This window comes from Mustela nivalis (assembly GCF_964662115.1).
Source record: "Mustela nivalis genome assembly, chromosome: 16".
Taxonomy (NCBI): Eukaryota; Metazoa; Chordata; class Mammalia; order Carnivora; family Mustelidae; genus Mustela; species Mustela nivalis.
The window spans coordinates 38,134,140-38,158,534 of record NC_139035.1 but is presented as its reverse complement, the minus strand read 5'-3'; the positions used below and the strand labels follow the sequence as shown (position 1 = coordinate 38,158,534).

The window sequence follows — 24,395 nt, the reverse complement described above, 5'->3', positions numbered from 1 at the left end:
TCTGTGTGCCTCATATATACATCAAGGCATCTGTGTTGTAGCCAGTGGCCCTTGAGCTTGGGAGCCAGAAATTTTATCTTCTAGACTGAATTCTGTAACTTAGGCTGGAGTGTCTTATATAAGGAAAAAAAGTCGTATCATTCTCTCAGGTTTGTAGTGAAGCCAAATTCGATAGCAGTAAAAGGACCTATCACAATGCCTGGCACATTATGTACCCTCAATAATGGCCAGGTGTGTTGAATAACTGTTCAGTGCTGCTTTTCAAACAGTGCTTGAACATGAAAGGTGAGGGGATTTCTTGCCAGATCTACTACTAGTATTATTTGTGGTTGTAATCTGTCTTAGACCCAACAGATGCCACCCTGACCACTTCCCTTGCCAGTCTTGCTTCCAGTCCCTAATGCAGTTACACAGCTGCTGCCTAAACCTAGATGCTGACTGAGTAGTCTGCATCCAGCTCCTAGAATGCAGACTGTGCTGATTTTTTTTTTTAAAGATTTTATTTATTTGAGAGAGAGAGCATGCACGTGTGCAGGAGCAGGGGGAGGAGCAAAGGGAGAGGAAGAAGCAGACTCCCTGCTGAGCAGGGTCCTGGGATTGAACCCCATGGGGTGGGGCTCTCTGGTCATCCTGAAGCCTGCTTCTCCCTCTCCCTCTGCCTGTCACTCCCACTGCTTATGTATTCCCTCTTTGTCAAATAAATAAATAAAATCTTAAAAAAAGAAAGAAAAGAAAAGGTTTTTAAAAATAGCCCATGATATGGTCTATATTTGGTGAATATTCAGTGCTTGAACAGAGTTTATATTCTGCACTTATTGGGTCTATTGTATAAATAAATGCCTCTTAGATAAAGTTATCTATAGTTTTTCACATCTTTCATATCTTTACTGATTTTTGGGGTCTGTTTCTTTCAGTTTCTGGGAGAGAGGAGTATTAACATCTTCAACTGTTATAATGGACTTATTGATTTTCCCCTCTAGTTCAGCTTATTTTAGCTTTATGTATTTTGAAGCTCTGTTATGAGATTCATACACATTTTTTATTTTATCTGCTTTGTGAGCCAATTCTTCTACCAAATAGAATTTCTTTCTTTGTCTCTGGTAATGCTTTTTAAGTTTACTTTGTATAAGGGACAGAACTTCTTTGCCTTTCCCATGATTAGTGTTTGTATGAAATTCTTTTTCCATACTTTTTTTCTTAAACTATCTATATTTAATACCTATATATTTGAGTTTTCCTTTTCTATCCTGATAGTTGTTGTCTTTAATTAGAATGTTTGGTACTTTTACATTCAGTGTAATTATTGATTAGGTTTAAATCTGTCATCTTGCTGTTTGTTTCCAGTTGTACTGCAAGGATTTAAACATTTTTTTTGTTTTCTTTTTTCTTTCTTCCTACATTTTTCTATATTAATTTTTTTGAAGCATCTTATACCTCTCTTCTATTGGCTTTGTTTTTAGTGGCTCTAAAATTTAGTGGCGCTACATTAGGCATTATTAAATTATCAATCTACTATAAATTAAAAGCATTTCACTATAAGAACCTTCCAACAGTAAATTGCATTTATTCCCTCCTATCCTTTGTGCTATTGCTATCATACATTTTATTTCTACATAGGTTATAATTCCCACAGAAAATTGTTATTATTGTTGTTTACATAATTTTTTTTGAAGATATTTATTTATTTTTCAGAGAGGGGGAGAGAGAGTGAGCACGAGCAGGGGGAGCAACAGGCAGAAGGAGAAGCAGGCCTGATGTGGGACTTGATCCAAGGGCCCCGGGATCATGACCTGAGCCAAAGGCAGATAGATGCTTAACCAACTGAGCCACTCAGGCATCCCATCATTTACACAATTTTTAAAGAAATTAGAAAACATAAAAAATAACCTTTCATATTTACTTATATTTTTATTATCTCTGGCACTCTTCCTTTACATAGATTTGAACTTGTATCTCGTATTTTTTTCTTTTAGCCTGAAAAACTGAATATTCACTGTAGGTCAGGTCTGCTAGTGAAAATATTTCTGAGCTATTTATCTGAAAATATCATTAGTTTGAAGGATAATTTTTTTGGAAATAGACTTCTATTTTGATAGTTTTTTTTCTTTCAGCATTTTAACGATTTTGTTCCATTGTCTTCTAGCTTGCAAAGTTTTGGATGCAATCTCAGCAGAAATTTTTAGTGATTTTCCCTCTATATGGTAATATATCTTTTTTCTTTCTGGCTTTTAAGATTTTTTGTTTTTATTTTGGTTTTCAGAAATTTGATTATCATGTGCCTAGATTTAGTTTCTTTACATTTATTTTGCCTAGGGCTTTGTTGAGCTCCAAGGATGTGTGTGTGTGAGAGTATGTATTCAGATTCAGAAAATTGTTGACTTTTTTTTTTCAAGATTTTATTAATTTATTTGACAGAGAGAGAGAGAGTCATAGCAAGAGAGAACACAAGCAAGGGGAGCTCCAGAGGGAAAGGGCTCTCCCCTGAGCAGGGACCCTGACTCACGGCTCCATCCCAGGACCCTGGGATCATGACCTGAGCCGAAGGTGGACACTTAACTGACTGAGCCACTGAGGTGCCCAACATTATGTTTATTAACTTTTTCTGATCATCCTCCCCTTCATTCTTTTCCCTTTAGGATTACAATTCAGGTATGTTAGATTGTTTCTCTAATCACAAAACTCTGTTTTATATTTCTCAGTATTTTCTCTTTCTGTGCTTCACTTTGTATAATTTTAATTCTGTATTCAGAATCTTTTATTCTGTACTATCCAGTCTGTTGTTAAGCCTATACAGTGAACTTTTTATTTCAAATAATGTTTTTCAGTTCTAGATTATCCATTTTTTTCTTTTTTGTAGTTTCTATTTTTCCACTGAGATTCTTCATTATTTACTCATTCTGTCTTCCTTTAAGTCCTATGCCTATTTTTTATAACATACTTGTTTCTTATTGGTGCTATGTCAAATTAACACAAACATTGTGGCTTGAAACATCACAAATTTATTATCTTATAGTTCTGGAAGTCTGATATGGGTCTCACTGAGCTAAAATCACAGTGTCAACAAGGCCTCATTTCTTTTTCGTGGCTCTAGGAGATAATGTTTTCTTGCTTTTTTCAGCTTTAGAGGCTGCCTGCATTCCTTGGTTTGTGGTCCCCTTTCATCTTCAAAAGTGGCAGTGATAAACTTCTCCCATTTATCACTCTGACACTGATGGTTCCCTCTTCCACATCTAAGAATCCTGTGATTGCACTGGAGTCACCTGGGTAATGCAGGATGCTCCCCTATCATAAGGTTCACTGATTAGCACCCTTATTTCACCTTTGCGATGTTACCCAACATATTGATGGGTTCTAGGGATTAGGACATAAATATCTTTAGAGGGTCATCTCCTCCCTCCTATATAACTCTTTTAAAATTGTTACCTTTTCATATCTGGTTTATTTTGGAGTTTGTTTCTACATACTATCCTCTCCCCACCTAGTTATGAGCTACATTTTATTGCATCTGTGCATGTGGGATAGCTTTAGATTATATAGTAAATATTGTGGAGATCGTATTATTGGCAGTTTAAAATTTGTTATTTTCTTTTAGTAAATGGTTTTTGTTTTCATGGGCTAGCAGTTTTTTTTTGATAGATCAGCTTGATCCTTTCAAGGTTTTTTTTTTTTTTTTCTTAAGATTTTATTTATTTATTTGACATACAAGTAGGCAGAGAGGCAGGCAGAGAGAGAGAGAGAGAGAGAAGAGGAGGCAGACTCCCCGCTGAGCAGAGAGCCTGATGTAGGTCTCGATCCCAGGACCCGGGATAATGACCTGAGCTGAAGGCAGAGGCTTTAACCTCTGACTGGGTGACTGACTTTAACCACCCAGGTGCCCCTCAAGGTTTGTTTTTAATGTTTGTTTTGGTGGGTCTAGCTAGAGTATTTTAACTTCCAAGGTATATGTTTAGAACATATGGGGTCTGAGATTTTACCGGATTTAAGTAGTAGTTAGCTTGTTACACTCATGGATGTGGTCAGATATCACATATGGTGCATGCAGCAACAGGAGCATCAGTATATTTGCCTCAGTTTTCCTTGCCCCTAAATTATATGAAGGTGGTGTAGTTGGGCTTACATGGATGCCAGTTAATGCAGTTGGTCATATTATAGGAGAGAAACTATGAGCTTAGAGGACCCAAATCGTGTACAGTGTGCAGTAGCATGCCTTTCCTTTGCTCCTGGAGGGAGATCTCTGTGTTCCTAGGCTATAAGTTAATGTGCCCTTTGCTTTGGTTGGAGACAGCTTCTGTCTTCTGAGGCTGTTTGCTTTAATCATATTAGTATCATATTAATAGTTTAAAACTGTTTTAGTGATTATATGTCTTATTAATCAAACATCCTAGAAAAAATGGTCTGGAACAAAACCTATTCCATGCCTCTGCTCTCAAGAAGTGAAGAAGGTTGAAGGACCCCTAAAATTATCTCCCAACAGTGTAACCTTTCTATGGTAGTCTCAGTTGAATTCCTTGGGTGTTCAGTGTCGTTTTATCTGTATGCTATATCTCTCAGTATTATGTGATATCCAGAATCTCCATTTAGCTCTTTCTTGCCAGGTTTTGTAGAGTGTCACTTTGGGCATGTGCAAACTAGTGTTTGGCTAAAGGCTTAATGTGACCCTTATGTATATTTCTGGAGCTCCTTGCATTTGGTATCCTAGCGCCCCCTCACCCCCCATTTTGCTGCATCCCTCAACTTTATTCTCTTCTTTCTCTGCTCAACAAAACATATTCTTCACTTATGTGCTCTAGTCTCATAAGTGCCTCCAGAGAGAAAGACAGGGAGAAGTTCATGCAGTGTTCATTTGTGTGTTTTCCTTTACTTAGGGACCACAGTCCTGCTTTGCCTATTGTTCAACATCTAAAACCATTTGTTTCAAATGTTTTTTTTTTACAGTTTTATTTTACATTGCTTATGGAGGGCTGGCTAGTTTGCACTCGTTACTGCCTCATGGCCCAAAGTGGAAGACTTGGTATCACTTTAATTGAAATATTTATGCGTGTATGATATTATGGTATCCAGACTATTTAAGTCATAGATCTTATTTTTTTCTACTGTTTTTTATTCTTTAGACTATTATATGAGTAGGTACTCAATAAATATGTCATGTTCCACAGAACAGACAGTAGAAATATGAGACTGAAGTACAGAGTTTATACTGAAGTGGAAAAATGCTGTCCCTTTAAGTCGTCGTGATAATGATGAGAATGCGGATGGTATGACAGATTGGTTTATAGTTATGTACTTCTGTGTAAGCATATGCCTGAAGTTGGTAGCATAAAGCTTTTTATTAACTGTTGTTGAGTTCTTTGAAAGAAAAAGTAATCACTAGGGAAATTAGTAAAAATTAGACTTCTATGTTTGGACTACTTTTTACTGTAACTCAACATAGTGCCTTTGTATTATATTTAATATATTTCTATATAATTTAAATTTATATAGTAATTCATGGGTCATAAAGGAAGTTTACACACATCACTTTTAAGTTACTTTTAAATTTCTCAGCAACTCTCTGTGTTAGGTTCAATAGCTATTTCCATTTTACTGATTTGGAAATGAAGGCTCATTGAAGTGTTCGTACTTAAGGTTCCAAAGCTATGACATGGCAGACCTGGGACTGAAAACTGGGTCTCTGAATAAAGCTTAGTGCTCTTTCTGCTTACCATATATGTGGGTCTCAAGTTAGATTTATTTATTTATTTATTTATTTGAGTGTGTGCAGTTTATATCCATTTGAGATACTTTGATTTCTACATGGGATCATGAAATTGAAAATTTAAATTCTTAATCTGATGAGATTGCACAAGTGGTAAAGTTGTTAACTTTCTCTGTGTGATTGCTAAGTATTTGAAACTATGCTGAATGGTTTTTGTTAATAGTCAACTCTTCAGTAAAGGCATACAAAATATTTTTCTTGTGTGTTATTTCAGTCCATAAATTATTTATTTTAAATAATAATTTTGATAAATTAGTTTTAAACGATTGTGTAAAAACTTGTCAAGGATTGTATAGACACATTCTCATATTAGACTTGTACTATAGATATTAGTATTCTGACATTAGAATCTACTTTAAATCATGTTAATGGTAGAAAACTGCTTTAATGATTATTTACCTTATTAATATGTATCAATAAGGGTAGCACCATTGTAATCACCTTATATACTTATTTGGGTAATATGTTCTTAGTTGGAATGAGTTGGAAATGTTGACTGGAATATATTCTTGAGTTGTATTGGTTACTGTATCTCAGAGTATTTCAGAAATACTACTACTTTAGTGGGAGGGCTTTTTGGCACAACATGTTATTTTCCACCAGCCAGTGATGTTTGTACTTGATTTGAGAAGAGGCTAGCTCTATCAACACATAGGATAATGATTTACTTGCCTAATTCTTTTTCTTTGTAGCCTTGAGAAATTCCAGAAAACAAAGTCTCCTTGTTAGAGAGAAAATACAGTCTTTATATGAAAAGCTTTGAATGCTTTTTTTTTTTTTTTTAATCAGAATACAGAAAGCTCTTTATCTTTTGATCCATTGGATTTACTTATCAACATAGGTATCAGCTTTGGCTTTCACTCCTTCCCTTAGAATTGTAGGGCAGATCTTTGGGGCAGGCTAAGTAGCTGGTTTCTTTGGAAATTGTAACATCAGGTGGATGTGAAAAATGCTTACCTGTTTGGCAAACGTGCTTTATAAATATAGTCTTTTCTTCAGCTCATCCTTCGTAATGTTGTTTTGCTTGACTTGGAATCTAAAATAACTTATTTTTAGTTCTCCTTGAACCAACACTGGTTATACAACCTTGCATAAATCATTTCCCCTTTCTTGGCTTAAATTCCTTTGGTTAAACAAAAGGTATAGACTAACCATCCTAAAACTCATTGAAGTTAAACCATTCTCTCATTTTAAGTGTATTTGTGTTTTGGTTCTTCATCTAGGTTATCAACTCACCAAAGGCAAGGATTTTATCTTTTGGGAGTTTGCACAATATATAGCGTGACACATTGGATATAGTAATATAGTAATAGAAATTTGTTCACAACCTAAATTTCCAAACCTCGGCTTTTCAAGAACCAGTTTTCTGGTTCTTGTATGTCTGTGTTCTATGTATTGTCCTGCTAATTGTTCTCTTTTTTCCATTCCTCTGACTTTTCAAATCATTCAGATAAAAATGAAAAACTTCCCAGGGATCTATGATGGTCCTATATAATCTGGTTCAAATCCCCTCTTTTTATGTTTATAACCTCTACCATTCCTTTACTCTTCCTCCCTCAACTAGAGCCAGACTGGCCTCCTTTCTGTACTAGGAACACGTCAAAAATACTCTTTTAAGCCTGTGCACTGCCTCTAATGTTCGCTCTGCCTCTAATGCTCTTCCCTAAGATACCTGCACAACTAATTACTCTCTTCAACTTTTTGCTTATTAGTGAGACCCACGTTGACCAACCTAATGAAACTTCCACACTTTTCTCTCTGGCATTCATGATTAAGTTATATGCCCAAACCTGAATCAAACACAAGTTCAATTGAATGGAGCTATTTAACAGTATCTTAGCACATTATACATTATAATTTAGAAGTAAAGGTCTGATTTCCTAGAAATTGGTAGAAGTATTTGTAGACTCAGTTATGTTCTGTTAGATTGGACTCCACTCCTGGAGTTGGGAATAATGTAACTTCCTTGGTACCACATAGTTCCCCAATGGAAATCAGGGGCTTTGGAAAAAATATCATAGACTCTGATGAAACAACTATGTATGGTTTCATACGTGATGGTTAATCTATCTATCTATCTATATATGATAGTTAATCATGGATATATGAAAACATACATAGTTCCTTTATATGCTCTTCCAGTTATAAAGTTGGATTTGATTTATGATATTGCTATATTGTGATGTGTGTGTGTACATGTACTTACATGTATACATATATATGTATATATTAATATTCTTTGAATTGCTTATATAAAATAAAATTTATTTATATCATTTTCAGATAAAGGTCTGATTTCTCAGAAATTTGTGGAAGCATGTTGAACATAACTTGGTTATGTTCTATTAGAATGAATTCATGTGGGAGCCCCTGGCTAGCTTAGTTGGTAGGGCATGCGATTCCTGATCTCGGGGTTGTGAATTTGAGCCCCACATTTGTGTAGAGATTACTTAAAAATAAGATCTTAAAAAAAAGAATGAATTCATATGCTTCCTGTCCATCTGTATATCTTCTTTGGTGTAAATTCTATTCAAATCATTTGTCTATGGAGTTTTTATATAATGCACAGACACACACGCACAGAGGATACAACTTCTTTGTTGGATTTCCAAGTTTTTTCTCCGAGTCGTGTCTTGTTTTTCCCTTAATTTAATTTAATAGTTTCTTTTACAGAGATGAATTCTTCATTTTGGTAAAGTTCAATTTATTATTTTTCATTTTTATTTAGTTCAAGATACCTAGTTTGCCTTTTGATTTCTTTTGACTCATGGGTTATTTAAAAAAGTATTACTTCAGTTCCAGGGATTTTCTAATGATCTTTCCATTATATTTTAATAATATACTTCCAGAGAATAGACAATGTATGACTTGAATCCTTGAAAATTTATTGAGATTTGCTTTATGACCCAGCATATTGTCCCTTCTCTAAATATCATGGGTGCATTTCCTTTCTCCAGCTTTGGGTAGTTTCCTCGTATGTGTCCACTGATGAGGAGGACTCCATTGAAGACTTGGGCAGGATGGGGGAGTTGGGGGTGGGTGGTGACCTGCTACAGATGTTCAGAGCTCTATTTCTGTGCAGCTTTCTCTTCTCCAGTACTCTTTCTGTGCACTTTAGCTGCCTTGGCCTCTCAGCCTCCAAAATCCATTTCCTCATCTCAGGAGACCACTAGCTCCTGCCTGGGTTTTCTCTTCTTTTGCAACATGCTGGGAAGTCTCCAGACAGTGAGCTGGCAACAGTTGTAAGGCTTACCTTATTTGTTTTCTCTCTGTCCAGGATCATTGTCCTGCCCTGACTGATGTCTGAGAATTGTTTTGTATTTTCTTCCAGATTTTTAATTGTTAAAGATGGAAGTAAATCCAGTCCTTGTTACTTTCTCTTGGCTAGAAGCAGGTGTCCTGTTTATAGATTGTAAAAGTGCTGCTTTAACTTAGTAACTTATATAACATAGTAACTTACATAAATAGGACAAATAATTTTTGGAAATAGGTTACCACAATAGTTCTGAAGATCTTCTGTCATCTTTCTGCCAAAGAGTGACATTGTACTAGCATTTCCCATTTTGTGTGTTTCTTAGCTTCACAATCCAACTTCTATAAAAGAGAGCCTGGTCCAGATTAGGTCATGTGTTTGGTTTATTCATTTCTGGCCTGGGGTCAGCTTAACCAACTATGGATGTGGCTACTGGGTCCCCACCCTGGGTATGGGAATTGTTGTGACCTGGACTGTCGCTCCCTTTGTAGATTTAATGTTGTTATTTTTGGTTTTGAAAGGCAAAGGTTTATAAGCCCAAATGAGAAAAATAGCATTTAAACTCAGCATTTTAAAAAATTCATCATTGTTTCAAAATAATTTGTAATGAAATCCCCTTCAATTGTAATTATATTAGATACTCTTTTTTCCTGTTATATAACAGTGAGTACTCATGCTTGCTAGTTCATCTTGGATCAGAGAAAAGAGAAAATGTAATGAACAGGCATCAAAGAAATTAGTATAAAAGCAATTGAAAGGGAATGTAAGTGGAGAAGATAAATTATAAGGAAGTAATCAGATCCTGCTGGAAGAGAATGAGCTGGGATAGGTACTCTTCAAGTTAGTATCCATATTTCATTTCTTTCCTTCTAATGCCATTTCAGCAGAATACTGGGAATTATGCCATTAGAGCTAAGTAATGCTTTATTTCTTCAAAGACTAGGTGATTGCAAAACTCAGCTCTACCTAGGTTGAACAGAGATACATAACTCAACACAAGAAGGAAGACAGACCTTTAAAAAAAAAAAGATTTATTTATTTGAGAGAGAGAGTGGGGGGGCAGTGTTGAAAGGACAGAAAGAGGGAGAGAGAGAGAGAGAGTGATAGAGAAAATCTCTAGCAGACCTCCCGCTGAGTGTGGAGCCTGACTCAAGGCTCAATCCCATGTCTCTGGGATCATAACCTGAGCCGAAATCAAGAAGTTGGCTGTCCAGCCATTTGAGCCAGCCAGGCCCCCCTCACACACATGTCCCCCCCGCCCAGTTTTAAAAGCTGAGTTCTAAATACTTATTTTGAAATTTACCAGTTTTTACATAATTGGAATCTTGAAGCTTTACAACCTTTAGTAAACTAGATTCTTATTACCTCTGTGAATGTCTTTGCTGTCTACCTAAGGAAAGGCCTAAAAACTAATAAGGAATATGGCTGCACTCTTATTATAATGAGTAAGTAGAATCTCCTATGATGCAGTTGTAGAGGCAAACACATTTAACAATAATGCAAAGATCTCCATATTTTGAGAGGCCTTTGGTCATGCCTCCTAGCTGGAATGTTGCTATATGGAAGTCCACAAATTTTTGAGAAGAGAGCTGCTTTTATGTTTGTTAGTGTGCTTTTTGGAGCTACTGTTTCGTTGATTGAGAAATCACGTTCCTGGGTCATACTTTAGATTATTTTTATGGGAAAAGGGAGGTAGAAGTGAAATCTCCATTTTTGAAAAAGTTTCCCAAGTTATGGTTACGTATTTGAAAGTTTGAAGTAATTGTCTTAAGGAATAGGGCTATGGTGGTGCATGGATCCGGCTACTTGAACACAGGCAGTTGACAGAGTCTGAATCCCACTACTCTGTGGGAGTAGTTGCAGTTACATTGATATGCTGCCTGATACCTGGTTGCAGAAGGGCAGTGTCTCTTATAGGCCTCTGTCAAAACAGTTGGGATGTGGTTGGCGGTGGGCAGGGGCTAAGAGTAGCTAACATTATCATATAATGAAAAAGACTAAGGATGATTTAGACTGATAATAGGCCTTCAAATGTGTAAATAATCAGTCCTGAGTGGTTATCAAGAGATGTGGTCACAGACTTCTGATGTTGTGCATGAATGCTTCTATTGAGAAATCTCATTGATGAAGTAAGTCTCAAAGAGACATTCACAGGAATAGAGGCTTGGGTATATACTGTATATGGTTACAAAAAAGAGGGGGCTGTTTTCAGAATGAGTGGTACAACAAAAACATGGAAAACAGAAAAATATTTGAGATCAGTAGAGTGTTGAAGCTAATGAATAGGCATTCCAATACAGTGGGCACGGAGTGTGGGCATCTGTAGAGAAAGGTTACAGTAACAAATTTGCCATCAATCATCTCAGGGCTAATTTCTATAACAAAATATAGAATTTATCACTTCAGTTTAAAATAAAAGAATTGGGCAAATCATTTAATCTTCTTGAGTCTCAAAATAAGTGGGTTAGATTAAATAATATCTTTGGTTCCCTGTAAATCAAAATTTTCACTCTTTAAATTCAATAAAATTACTAATTTGTAGCTGATGAACTGTAGAGAGAGGGTTCCTTTTAGTTATTACAACCTATATTTTCCAATATTATTTTTATAAATTAATAAAGGTCTAAATACCCATTTTACATTGAGTATAGAAGATGTCCCAAGAAGAGATATATTTCTTTTGTTAAACTTGTTGGCCATGATCTCTTGAAGTTGTCAGGCTAATAATCATCTTTATAGGTTTCTACAAAAGCACATTTGTATTTCTTCTAAAATTTGGGTAATCGTTTTATATTGCTCTACAGGCTATTTAACAGAAATTATTTATTCCTTAATTTTTTATACAGTGGTAGTACACCTCTCATTAGTTGCTACCCATCCCATTTTTATTCTGTAATTTCTTTTATTTTTTAATTGTCAGAATAGTGTGTTATGAACAATTTCGAAAAAGTAAAAAGATTATTCTTTTTTCATATCAATAACATAAAAACATCTATTTTTGTGCATTCACTTTCAGACCAGTATGAACTTAACAGTTTTAATCATACATAATGTAGTCTTAATAATTTTCAATATTGGTTGCTGTCATAGATACGAATTATAAGATTATGTATATTTTAAAAACTGCAGTCTTCTCCCCAGCCATTGTAAATATTCATGAACTTACCCATAATTTCACATGCTTGAGAGAATTCTTTTATTATTATGATATGGTCAAATATAAATTTGTCTTATGTATTTAATATTTACGGGTTTAAAAAAATTACAAATGATTTTTATAAGTGTGGTTTGGTTCATGTACCATTATACTTCCATTTCTAAATTTTAATCAAGTGCCTGCCTTGTGGTTTGCTATTTTTCCTTTGTTCAACATTTAAAAACTTGTAAAATAGATAAATATCATGAAATGTGAAAAGACAGGCTTTCTTTTAGCCAGTTCCTTCAGTGATACAGTAGTAAAATTTCTGATGAGAACTAGTGAATGTAAAAATAATAAAATTAAAAATTAAAAAAATCTGTTGCAATTTTTTGAATGTATCCTTTAGTTAGGCAGATTTTTAAATGCAAGAGATTAGAATGTCATAAATAAGCCTGTGTATTTTAAGAGAGTGTATAGAGGAAGGGGTTGTATGTTAGTAAATACATCTACTGACCCATGTGTGAATTCGTGACCAAGATTGTTAAAGCGTTGAGTTCCAAAAGTTTTTCTCTTATCTTTATGTTAAACAATGGAAAGTTTTACCGTATGGTCAAATAACATCTTCATCAGGTTCTCAACAGGATACCTTAGTGAATTTTCAGCTGAGTGCCTGACAGGATTTTCTCTTCAGCTAGCTGGTTGGATAAGAGTCTAGACACTGAGAGGCCAGGCTTTCGTGGGGCCTCACAATATTGTTATTGTGCATGTGGAGTAGAGCAGCTTCCTCTGATGTAGGGGCTCTGTGCCCAAACCACGAAGACAAAGACATAGCTTTTGTTCTCGAGGAGAGGGGCTAATCCGACTGCTGCACACGGTGAAAAACCTTTTATGAGAGAGGAAAAAAAACTTTCCTGGAAGGTGAAGGGTTAGCAGTTTAACCTCTGACCATAAAATAAAAAGCCAGTAAGGAGGAGAAAGTATTGGGAGGGGAGTAAGGTAGAAGAAAAAGAGGAGAAACATTCATCTAGCTCTGTATGAAGTGTTTGTAAAAACAGGTTAAGCAGATATCTGTCAGAGATGGATGCTTGAGTTCTAGTAATACATGCTTATTTCCAACTGTGACTTTTGACTTAATATTCTTTATTTGCTTAACTTAATTGTGTTTAACTTTATTTGAAGTTTGAAATCATGCAGACTACAATATAAATGCAGGAATCACAAGTGTAATGTTTCTCTTTTGCTTTTTCTCCCTCAATTAAGAACCTCCATTACAGACTTCTGCCAAGTTCAGAATATTTATTTCTTTTTATGTGAGGATAAAAGCCTGTTCATCTTTTTTTTTTTTTTCTTGTCTTCCCCCAATTTCCTTACTTAATATGAACATGTATTTCTACAGACATAGAGAAGTGTAGTGCACTTCTCTGGTGAATAATAAGACTCCCTTCCATTTGAGCTGGGGCATTTTGGTACCTATTGTGTTACTACACAGGTCTTTGGGTCATCAGTGTTCTTATACAGCTCCAGGGAGGAGCTAGTTGCAATTCTACTGTAAAAAGAATGATGGGAGTTAAGTTGTTAATTAATCATCGGGTCATCTGCCCTCTTTGATCAGCCAATCTGGCTATTTGTTTCCCCTTCTCTTCTCTGGTATTGGTCTTTGATAATAATTAAGGTGTTAGGCATTTGGGCTCATTGCTTGGCTATACTAATGTAGGTAAATTACTCTTAAAAGTAATCATGTGAAATGTGGGTAAACAGTTACTTATATTCTGTTATGTGAGATATAATCTAAAGCTGAGTCTGTGATGGTATCATCTTTGAACTAACATAGTATTTCTTCTTCTTTTTGGATTTTCTTTGGTAACAATAGACATGTCTTCCTATAGTTACCCTGTTCCACTTTCCTCCTGACAGAAAAGGAGAAAAGAGAGAGAGAGGTTGAGAAAAAGAGAGATACGTGGCAAGGGGGGAGTGTCTGCTGGCTAGACAGTGATGATGAGCCAAGAAAGAGAGAAGGATAAGAAGTAGAAGTTGAGAGTGAGTTGAGGGCAAGAGGAAGGAGGTGAAGCATAGAAAATGGATAATTTAGGAATGGGTGGTGAACTGTAGTGCAGGACTGTGAGTCTTCAAATCATACACAGCCCATAAATATAAACACTTGGTAGGAATTATCCTTTAAGACAAAAGTATGGAAGGGGTGGTGTTATAAGACAAGTAACCAGACTTCAGAATGTCTTGGATGAGGAGAGGCAGATTTATGTGAAAAGACAGAAATAGATAATAATAGTAATGTGTGATTTGGGCTAATCCACCATCTTCATTCTCCATGGACACATTTGTGCATCCGTATCTCGTGTTTTCCCTCTTGCCATACAACTGTGAGTAGTAATGATATTTAATATCAGTCTAAGACTTCTCTGTGTTGGGCACTGTTGTAAGCAGTGTATATATGTATGTACGAGTGCATGCATATAGTCTCCACTCATTCTAACAGCATCCCACAAGGTGGATACTATTACTGTCGCTGCTTTACCAAGGAGACAACTGAGGCACAGTGCATCAAGTGTTTTGAGAGAGGTCACACATAGCTAGTGAGTGGCAGTGTGTGGCACATCAATGTGCAGTCTAACAACAGAGCTTAAACCTCACCTCTTAACTACTATGATGTACTTCTTTAAAAATTCACAGAAGGTGTAATTACATACAGCCTGAAGTTTTAATATTCAGCAGCAGTCCCCCAACTCTTTTATTATTTTACTTCCTTAGTACTTCTTGTAGAATAACCTGAACAGAAATCAATTACTTTCTCAGAGGAAAACCTGGTGATAAAATACGCAAATAAATATAAAGGTTATTTTTTTATCTGTATCTCAAATTTTTTTTCTCCCATTTTGTCTTTTCTTTCTTATCTAGTTCCTTATTGTTCTAAATGTGTAATTCTGTTTGTTCTTCCCAGTGACATATTTCTCTTTCTAATTCCTTTATTAATCTGTTTTAATCCTTTGACTGTCTGGTTCTGTTATTATTTCTTCCAAGTTGTGACATGAATACTCTCAAGAAGTTACCAGGATAAAGTAGTATTTGCTGTTCTTAAGAACTCTGCAGTGGCTCATATCTGTTGAGATTTCAGTTACCTGAAAATTAGACATCTCAAAAATATTAAAATTTCTATAATGTATATATGTGCCAATTATGATTAAACAACCTGTGTCTGACTTGCTTAGAAAAAGGAGTGTGGTTCTTAAGTTCAGCAACTGATTTGTTAATACTATCTATTTTCATTTATTTTAAAATGCTATCTTAATTCAGCAAAATTAGAAGGGACTGTTTCATTTAGTGTGACACACTTAAATGAACTTAGCTAAAAACAAGAACCATCTTGATTCTAAAAGCCATCAGAACAGAGAACAAAACTTCCAAAAAGTTGTTTACTTTAAGCATCTGATCAACCATCGAGAACTTTTTCCTTTTCTAATTTGTACCTTACATAATGAGACAGAGGTTAGAAACTATAGCCACCTGACTCACATTTGCCTCATACAGTTTTTATGAAATGTTTAATTATTTTTCCCAATGTAATAATTAGGTAATTTTTCTTCATGAAATTCTGGCTTTTCTTGAAAGGCAAGAGTATCTGTCCATTCTTGGGCATTCTGTCCATTACTCAACAGGGCCAGAACTAAGTAAATAATAGCTACCTTCTTGGGAAGGAGAATGATGTCTTTTATTATGCATCTCTCCATTTCCTGTTGTTCCCTGTAGGCTCACTCCACTCATTTGTATCACCTGTATCACATTGTATCACCTGTATCTTCTGTAGGCATTTAATCTTGAAATACCACTTTTCCCTTTTCTTTCCTTAAAGAGGAAGTATATATGTATAATATATGTATAATGAATGCATAAATATACTTGGACTTTATCTCAGGTATTGAAAAAAATTTTATTTTTTTTTCTTTATGCTACACTGAAACATTGTTTGGCAGAGATATTTGATTCATTGTATTACCCTTCAGTAAGAATTAATCAGACTTCAATTATAGACTGGCTCTCCTTAAAATAAGCAAATGAAAATAAGCAAATTCACAAAATTTACCCTGAAGAAATTGGTAAGATAGGCAATAATTATAGACTGGCTCTCCTTAAAATAAGCAAATGAAAATAAGCAAATTCACAAAATTTACCCTGAAGAAATTGGTAAGATAGGCAATAATTTTATGTGCATTATATCATTGAGTGGAGTGAATGAAAATCCAATTAAAAGCTGAAAAAGCTACTTTTGTGTAGTATAGATGAAGGATATAAAACATGATTTTTGCCTTCAGGAACTTTATTTAAATGAGGAGACACAAATAAAATAGATAAAGCAGTAGTGTAAAGTGGTATATTTCAGATATTTCTTTTTTTTTTTAAAGATTTTATTTATTTATTTGAGAGAGAGACAGTGAGAGAGAACATGAGAGAGGAGAAGGTCAGAGGAAGAAGCAGACTTCCCGTGGAGCTGGGAGACTGATGCAGAACTCTATCCCGGGACTCTGGGAACATGACCTGAGCCGAAGGCAGTTGCTCAACCAACTGAGCCACCCAGGTGTCCCTAAAGTGGTATATTTCAGAATAACTGGTTCAAATTGAAATTGTTGCATGGAACAGGGACAGTCTGTGTGGTTGCCATGTTTTGGGAATGCCTTATAGCCTGGGTCCAGAGTAATGTGTAGAATTTGGGAAGATAAGAAAAAAAGAACATAGGATTTTAAGAAAAGGGTATAGTGTATGTTAGGGCATGAGGTAATGCTTGGGTTGGGGAATCTTTATGTATATAAAAGACAGGAGATCCAGAATGAGTAGAAAATTTGTATTGCAGTTTGGTGGGAAATTCTCTTGGATATGTAGGATGTAATTGGATATGATGTGCAGAATTTTGCTACACTGAGTTATTTATTGTGTTAAAACTGGGGCATTTTGTTTGGGGACTAAAATGCCTACATAGTTTAAGGACTTGAATTTTGTTAGTATAAACAGTAGGGAGTTACTGAAATTTTTCTGTGGAGAGAGACATAATCAAAACACTGTTTTTAAGAGGCTGAATTTAGTGGCCATGTTTTGAGAAGGGCTGAGTGTCAGGAAGACTGGTTAGGTGATAAGAGTGGATATGGAAGAAGAGGAAGAGGAGGAAGGGTGAGAGCTACGTTTCAAAGCAAGAACTAACACGATTAGGAAGTTGATTAAACATGGAGGATGAAGAAGACACATTAATGCTGATTCAGAGATTTTGAAAAAGCTTCAATGCTTGGGTCTGTTAATAGAGTTAGATGGATAGGATTCAGTGTTAGATACTATTTTAAGGTGTTGTAATTGAGAACTGAAATGCAGCATCTGGATTATGCCCATTTTGCTTATCATTATGCTTTTTCTTGAACAAGTTTGTTAATTTTTACTGTGGACATTTTGGAGGTGTTACTCAGAAGTCCTTAGATCCTTAGGCTTCTCTAGCTTGAGGGTATAGATGACATCACACTGATATTCAGACTCAAATGTTGACTGCCTAATAACCCTTACTAGAGTACCTTCTAGGTTTCTGTCCTATTTTGAAGTATTCTTTCTTTTTTAATATTTCTGTCAATCCCCCAGGGGTATCTCATAGGTACCGAGGAATTTCTTACCTATCTCACATGTTATACTTCTTGCCTTTGCTCTTGATATCTCACTGTGGTGATTGCATCATTGATGACTAATTTCTCTAGACCTTATTTTAGTGCTGCACCTAGAATGATGCGTGTGACACTGATTGGTGCTGACTGTCTCAGCCTAGGCTGCTTATTTCATTATTGCTGCTTTTGGCTTCAGCACTGCCATTCATGACAATGTAGCCAGTCATAGCTCTTTGCACTTTAAATGTCACTTGGTTAGTCACATTGTGGATCAAAGTTCTGCAAAGTGGGTAAAGAGGGAGCTTCTCATCATCTGTATTAAATAAGTTCTGCAGAACTAGGGCTCATTTAGTTTTTATTAAAACATTGTTCTTTCCTTCCCCAGAATATACACACGACACTAGGATTACAGGGTCAGGTCAGTTTCATAAAATGTCTACTATAATCTATTGGAAGACTTTCCCTTTGGCTCTTAGGCCCTATTGCCAGGAGGGTAGATCATGTTATAAGTTTTGTTTTATCTGCTTCCTTCCCTTATATTTTCAAATTGTCCATATATGCCTGGATCCGAATCCCAATATTATATAAGATGTAAATTCTTTCACCTAGAGGTTCATTTTATGTTACCTTTGTTATTGCAGTAGCCTTTTAACTAGTTTCATTATTTTGTTTTCTTTCACTTTATACTCAGCACAGCAGCCAGGTGATCTTGATATTGATACAATACATCAGAGCATTTTTCCTCTCTGGTCAAATTCTCATGTGGTTCTCTTTCTTAGAGTAAGAGCCAAGTTCCTTTTTATGACTTAAAGTCCCTCTTGTTCTGCCGGCTCCCTCTATCTTTTGACTTCATCTTGCCTACTTGTTTTTGTCTAACACTTTGTTTCAGAGATTTTTTTTTCCATACGAACAAATAATTTTTTTTCAGGGCTGTAGTCTTTTTTGAGGCTGTATAGTATTTCATAGAATAATTATGATATAACCATTTTCATGCTAATGGGCATATAGGTTATTCCCAGGAATTTGTTAGATGCAGACAGTGCTCAGTAAATATTGTTGTATGTATAGATATGACTAGGTACATGAAACATTTCTTGCATTACACATTTGTTTTGAGAATTATCCTTTCTTCTCAATACTACAGTCTTTAGGTGTTCCTTTAGCAAAGGTTTATTTTTGATAAATCACTTTCTATTTCTAAAAATATCTTTCTGTGTATACAGTTCTTCGAAGACAAATACACTTTTTCAGAAGTTTCAAATACATTATTCCACTGTCTTCTGGATTCCATTGCTTCTGATGAGAAGTCTGCTGTCAGTATAACTTTAGATAGGTAGGTAGGTAGATAGATTTGGAGTTTTCTCTTTTTTTCTGGGATACATTTAAAGATATCTATGTCATTTTTTATTCTGTAACTTCATTATAATGCCTCTAGTCGTGTCTTTCTTGAGATCTTGTTTAGGTTTGTTATAATTTTTAATTCTGAAGATTTATGTCTTTCACTGCTTTTGGAAAATTTAGTCATTATTTCTTCATACTATCTCCATCCTTCCCATGTTTTTTACACTTCAGTTCCTTGGGTCTGATTTTTTAGAACTCTAAATAGACTTATCATTCTGGTCTTCAATTTTCTGAGCCTCTCTTATATTTCTCATTTGGGGGTGTTCTCTCTGCCTCATTCTGTTTAATAACTTATATGTCTGATGAAGTTCACTGTTTCTGTCTTTAGCTGTATTTAAACTGTTTATTCCATCTATTGAGCTTTTACTTTAATAGATTGTATATTTTTTATTTCTTGAAGTTCTAGTCATTTTCAAAATTTGCTTTCTTTAAAAAAAAGATCTCTCATTGTTTGCTCATGTTTTGATCTTTTATTCTTTAACCATTTTAAACATCCTTATTATAATTGCTGTTTCAGATAATTTTAATATCTTTAGCCTTTGAGGGAGAGGTGATCTGGTTCCGTTGTTTGTTTCTGATGGTTTATAGATTTTCTGTAGTACTGAATTGCAAACTCATTTTTGGCATGACTTGGGTTCACTGTTTCTCCTTCTAGAGGGCAGACCTGCTTGCCTAAGGATCTCTCCGGTATCATAATTATGATAAGGAGTTCTTGCATTTATAGTAAGTCCCATAGTGAATTTGAGTCTTAAATTACATTTCTTCTCTATTTAATTTGATCCTAACTTAAAAGCATTTTGAAAAACTAAATGGCCTGATCTATGTGGTTCTTTGATATTTTGTCTTGTAATTTTACTTTTCATTTTAAAATTAAAATTTTTTAAAGATTTTATTTATTTATTTGACAGACAGAGATCACAAGTAGGCAGAGAGGCAGGCAGAGAGAGAGAGAGAGAGAGGGAAGCAGGCTTCCTGCGGAGCAGAGAGTCCGATGTGGGGCTCGATCCCAGGACCCTGAGATCATGACCCGAGCCGAAGGCAGCAGCCCAAACCACTGAGCCACCCACGCGCCCCTTTAAAATTAATTTTTAAATGTTTTTAATAGTTATTCTTAATGTAGCTCACCCAGGTTTTCATTTTAGTAAGCTTGAATAATTTTTATAGCTAGTATATTTATTCAACCTCTTTGGCTTTTTTCCAAAGGATTGAAAATGTGTCTGTTATATCCAAGAGTGCCAGGAATCTACTATACTTAAGACTATATATCAAACAAGAAAAGCTTTGACCTGGTTTGCTCTTCTGCTTATAATTTTTTTTTTTTTGCTACAATATGTGAATTATTTTAATTGTTATAAATATATAGTGAAACTGCTTAGGATCAGTTAATTTTACTGAGATTTCAAGTTAATGCTATATTTCCTGAAAATCAATTTTAGTTCAAAGAGTTAAATATGAGTATTGTAAATATAAACATGTCTTCTTTTTATTTAATTATATACTTGTAGAAAGAATATATAAAAAATAAAGTCTCAAATGGTCGTCTGAGAGCTAGCAAAGTAAAGTCTCTTGTCTGCCCTGCTCTTTAAGGCAATCATAATGAAAGCTATTACTTTGTGATATGATGAACATCTCAGCTGTCTAAAAGGTATTTGGATTTTGTATGAAAGATTATCTTTCTATAAGCAACCTATTAACTATCCCCACCCTGTGTTCTTATAAAAACTTTTGTGTTGGCTTTAAATGATTGGTATCTGAAAAACGTCAAAACATTGATTCTCAGTTGTAAGTTCCTTGTCATAGATTAATCAAAATTGAACATCTGTGGTACAGCATTTCTTTCCCTTTTTGTTGTTGATTTTTTTTTTTAACTCTCACGGAGGGCCCTTGGGACAGATGGCCCCTCACTGTTGATGGTTCGATTACCATGATCACCCACAGCTTCAGAGGAGTGCGAAGAAAAGAAATTGCTTTCTTTGTCAAGGTGTTTTCAATTCAATTCTCACCCATTAGCCCTGTTTGGTTAAGTTTGGAATTACTCTATCAGGTGATTGATGAGGGTTTTCATTTTATTTAATAGGTCTTATTTAAAAGGAATGGAAGTAGCAAAATGATATATCTAATCTGCTATGGATTATATTTTCTTAAGGTTCTTTGAAGCTCCATTTTCGTTAGAGCTTCATTGTTTTCAGTTGTGATGCTAATTTTAGGTCATTCTAGGAAGAAACATTTGGGAAGACTAGAATTATCAATTAAATTGCTTAAATTGTTTGAGTTTCAAAAGCACCAAAATAATTTTGCACTAGGAATTGTTTGATTATCCAGATTATTCTATAGAATGAAGAGAAACACAGTGGCATCATTAGATTAGATTTTTTTTTTTTTTTTTTGCATCACAGCTTATACATTTTTAAGGGGGTGAACATATTGACAAATTTCCAAAATCAGTTACTTTTAATTTAAATATGTACCTTGTGTAAGGCCACAAATAGAAGTGTAATCTGTGCTATTTTTGTAACCGGTTATAAAATAAAACATCTTCAAATAAGAATTTCATTTCCTTAAGGTTTTGTATGTGTAAATGAAACTCAAATGATTAAGTGAAGAATGATTTTAGTTCTAGAATGAGAGGGTATTGATTTGGATCCTAAGTTTCTTCACACACAAATTTCCAAGTATTGTTCAGGGGAAATCCGTAAGATTTAGTCCATTATTTTACAAAAAACTTAAATATTTGGTTTGCTGATAATGTCTTCCTGTAGGTAGTAAGGAAATTTTCTAAACTTGTGAATATGCCTTAAACTCAATGAGCAATAAATTTAAAAATCAACAAAGTAGAAAAAAATTTGTCTTATTTATAGTGTGCTTTCATATGCACCAGCATATTTTAGAAAGGATGTCATACTGGAAACAAGAATATCTGGATTCTAGTCTTGGTTTCAATAGTTACTAACTTCAGACATGGGATACAATATAACTTCCTGACTATGGAGTGGTGAAAAGAATCTTTAGGGCCTCTCCCCTTCAGAAAACTTTGTGATTCTATTCACAAACAATGAACCTTTCTTTGAGTACTCTAAAAGGGGGAAAAACAAAACAGAGGCTTTAAATTAGTTTTTACATTCATAGATACTGGCATTCATACTTTCTATTATTCAAATTGGAACTAATCGCTTAAATTTTATGAAAGAAAGCATTGTAAGAAAACACAACAAGGGGCGCCTGGGTGGCTCAGTGGGTTGAAGCGTCTGCCTTTGGCTCAGGTCATGATCCCAGGGTCCTGGGATTGAGCCCCACATCGGGCTCTCTACTCAGCAGGGAGCATCCTTCCCTCCTTCTCTCTGTCTGCCTCTCTGCCTACTTGTGATCTCTGTCAAATAAATAAACTAAATCCTAAAAAAAAAGAAAGAAAAAGAAAACACAACAAAAAGTATTTTCTCACAGATATCTTAGGTAGTAGAGTACAAAAAGACATATATCTTATTTAGATATGAACTACCAGTCTTCATGTACATGGCATGGGATATACATGGGATAGAGGGAATAAAGGATAAAGGGAATAATAGACTATGTATCTTATGTATCATGTATCTATAGATATAGATATAGATAGATATAGATATAGTTCCCTGTCATTGTTCCTTAAATCATATAGTTCCAATGTCATAAAATACTCAATTTTGAAATAAAATGATTTCCATTATTCTGTAAAAGCAGAATTATAGTATTAATAATTATCAGCACAGAAATGATTTTTTAAACAAAATGGTTTTAAAAAATTTAGTAACTTCTCTTGCAAAAATTACCTTCTGCTATAACTGTCATGGTTGATGTTTCTTCCTAGCCCTCTGAAGATACACCTGTTGCCAAACTATCTATCTATCTATATTTATTAAGGAAAATTAATATTATATATATTAAGGAGATATATTAAATATTAAATATATATTAAATATATTAAGGAATATATTAAGGAAAATTCTGAATTATTCATTGCCATATTTTAAAGACTATTTCCAGCCAACAAATATTAAATTCTTCAGCATATGATACATAATGCTAATTGTTGTGAGAGCGGCATGGTCTGTGCTATTAGTTCTCAAGGTGTAGTCCTTAGATCAGTAGCATCAGTATCACTTGGGAACTTGCTAGAAATGCGTTTTCTCAGACACACCTTTGACCTATTGACTTAGAAGTTTTGAAAGTGGGACCCATTGTGTTGCATGCTAAAGTTTGAGAACTACTGAAGTAGACCTTTAAGAAGTTGCTAAAATTCTGTATTATCATCTATATGTTAACTTTAAAATAATTTGTAAAAATACCTTACAATATATGTTTTAGTAAGATTAAATGTAGTCTGTATTTGACATTTTAAAAAAAGATTTTATTTATTTATTTGACAGACAGAGATCACAGTAGGCAGAGAGAAAGGGGGAAGCAGGCTACCTGCTGAGCAGAGAGCTTGATGCGGGGCTCGATCCCAGAACCCTGGAATCATGACCTGAGCCAAAGGCAGAGGCTTTAACCAACTGAGCCACCCAGGTGCCCCTGGAGCCTACTTTAAAAAAAAGGTCCTAAATATTTTTTTCCACATGTGGGGCTTGAATCATAGCACCCCCTACACAGCCTTTTTGACATTTTTCAGCAATGAATTTGTTTTTACTTTTAGTGTTGTTAGTAGTCTTAAAATTTGTAATGTTACATAACCTATGATTACAGGGTTTGGGGTTTTTTTTGGGGGGGTCAGGAGAGATGATTAGATATCATGTTGGGGGGCACCTAAGTGGCTCAGTCATGTTAAGCATCTGCCTTCAGCTCAGGTCATGATCCCAGAGTCCTGAGATCAAGCCCTGCATCAGGCTCCCTGCTCAGCAGAAAGCCTGCTTCTCTGTCTGCCTCTACCCCCGCTGCTTGTGTTCACTCTCTCGCTGTGTTTCTCTTTATCAAATAAATGAATAAAATCTTAAAAAAAAAAGATATCATGTTGGAAGTGACATCTTTCCACTAGTGTTATAAATCTGTGTTTTGCTGGAGTGCATGATAAGGAAAAATGGCAGGATATCGGTTTTCTGGATCTCTGGTTTCACCGAGGTCACGTGTGGCCCTAAATAAGGGAATGAGTTGCTTTTTAAATACTTTTATTGTGGTCATACTAGATATAAAATTACAGTAATTAATGAGTTTGCAAACTATTTTGGTAGA

At 35.0% G+C, this 24,395-nt stretch overlaps 1 protein-coding gene across 11 annotated transcripts in view; it reads left to right on the top strand.

Moving 5' to 3' along the window:
* DENND1B (DENN domain containing 1B) overlaps positions 1–24,395 on the top strand; it is a 263,126-nt gene that overhangs the window by 28,392 nt on the left and 210,339 nt on the right. For 3 of the 11 annotated variants that reach the window (XM_082701933.1, XM_082701934.1, XM_082701931.1), the window contains one exon: positions 2,144–2,201. The exons of the other annotated variants lie outside the window; for them this stretch is intronic. In XM_082701933.1, coding sequence (XP_082558059.1) covers positions 2,144–2,201 — 58 coding nt within the window. The remainder of the gene's footprint in view (positions 1–2,143; positions 2,202–24,395) is intronic. 11 annotated transcript variants of the gene reach the window in all.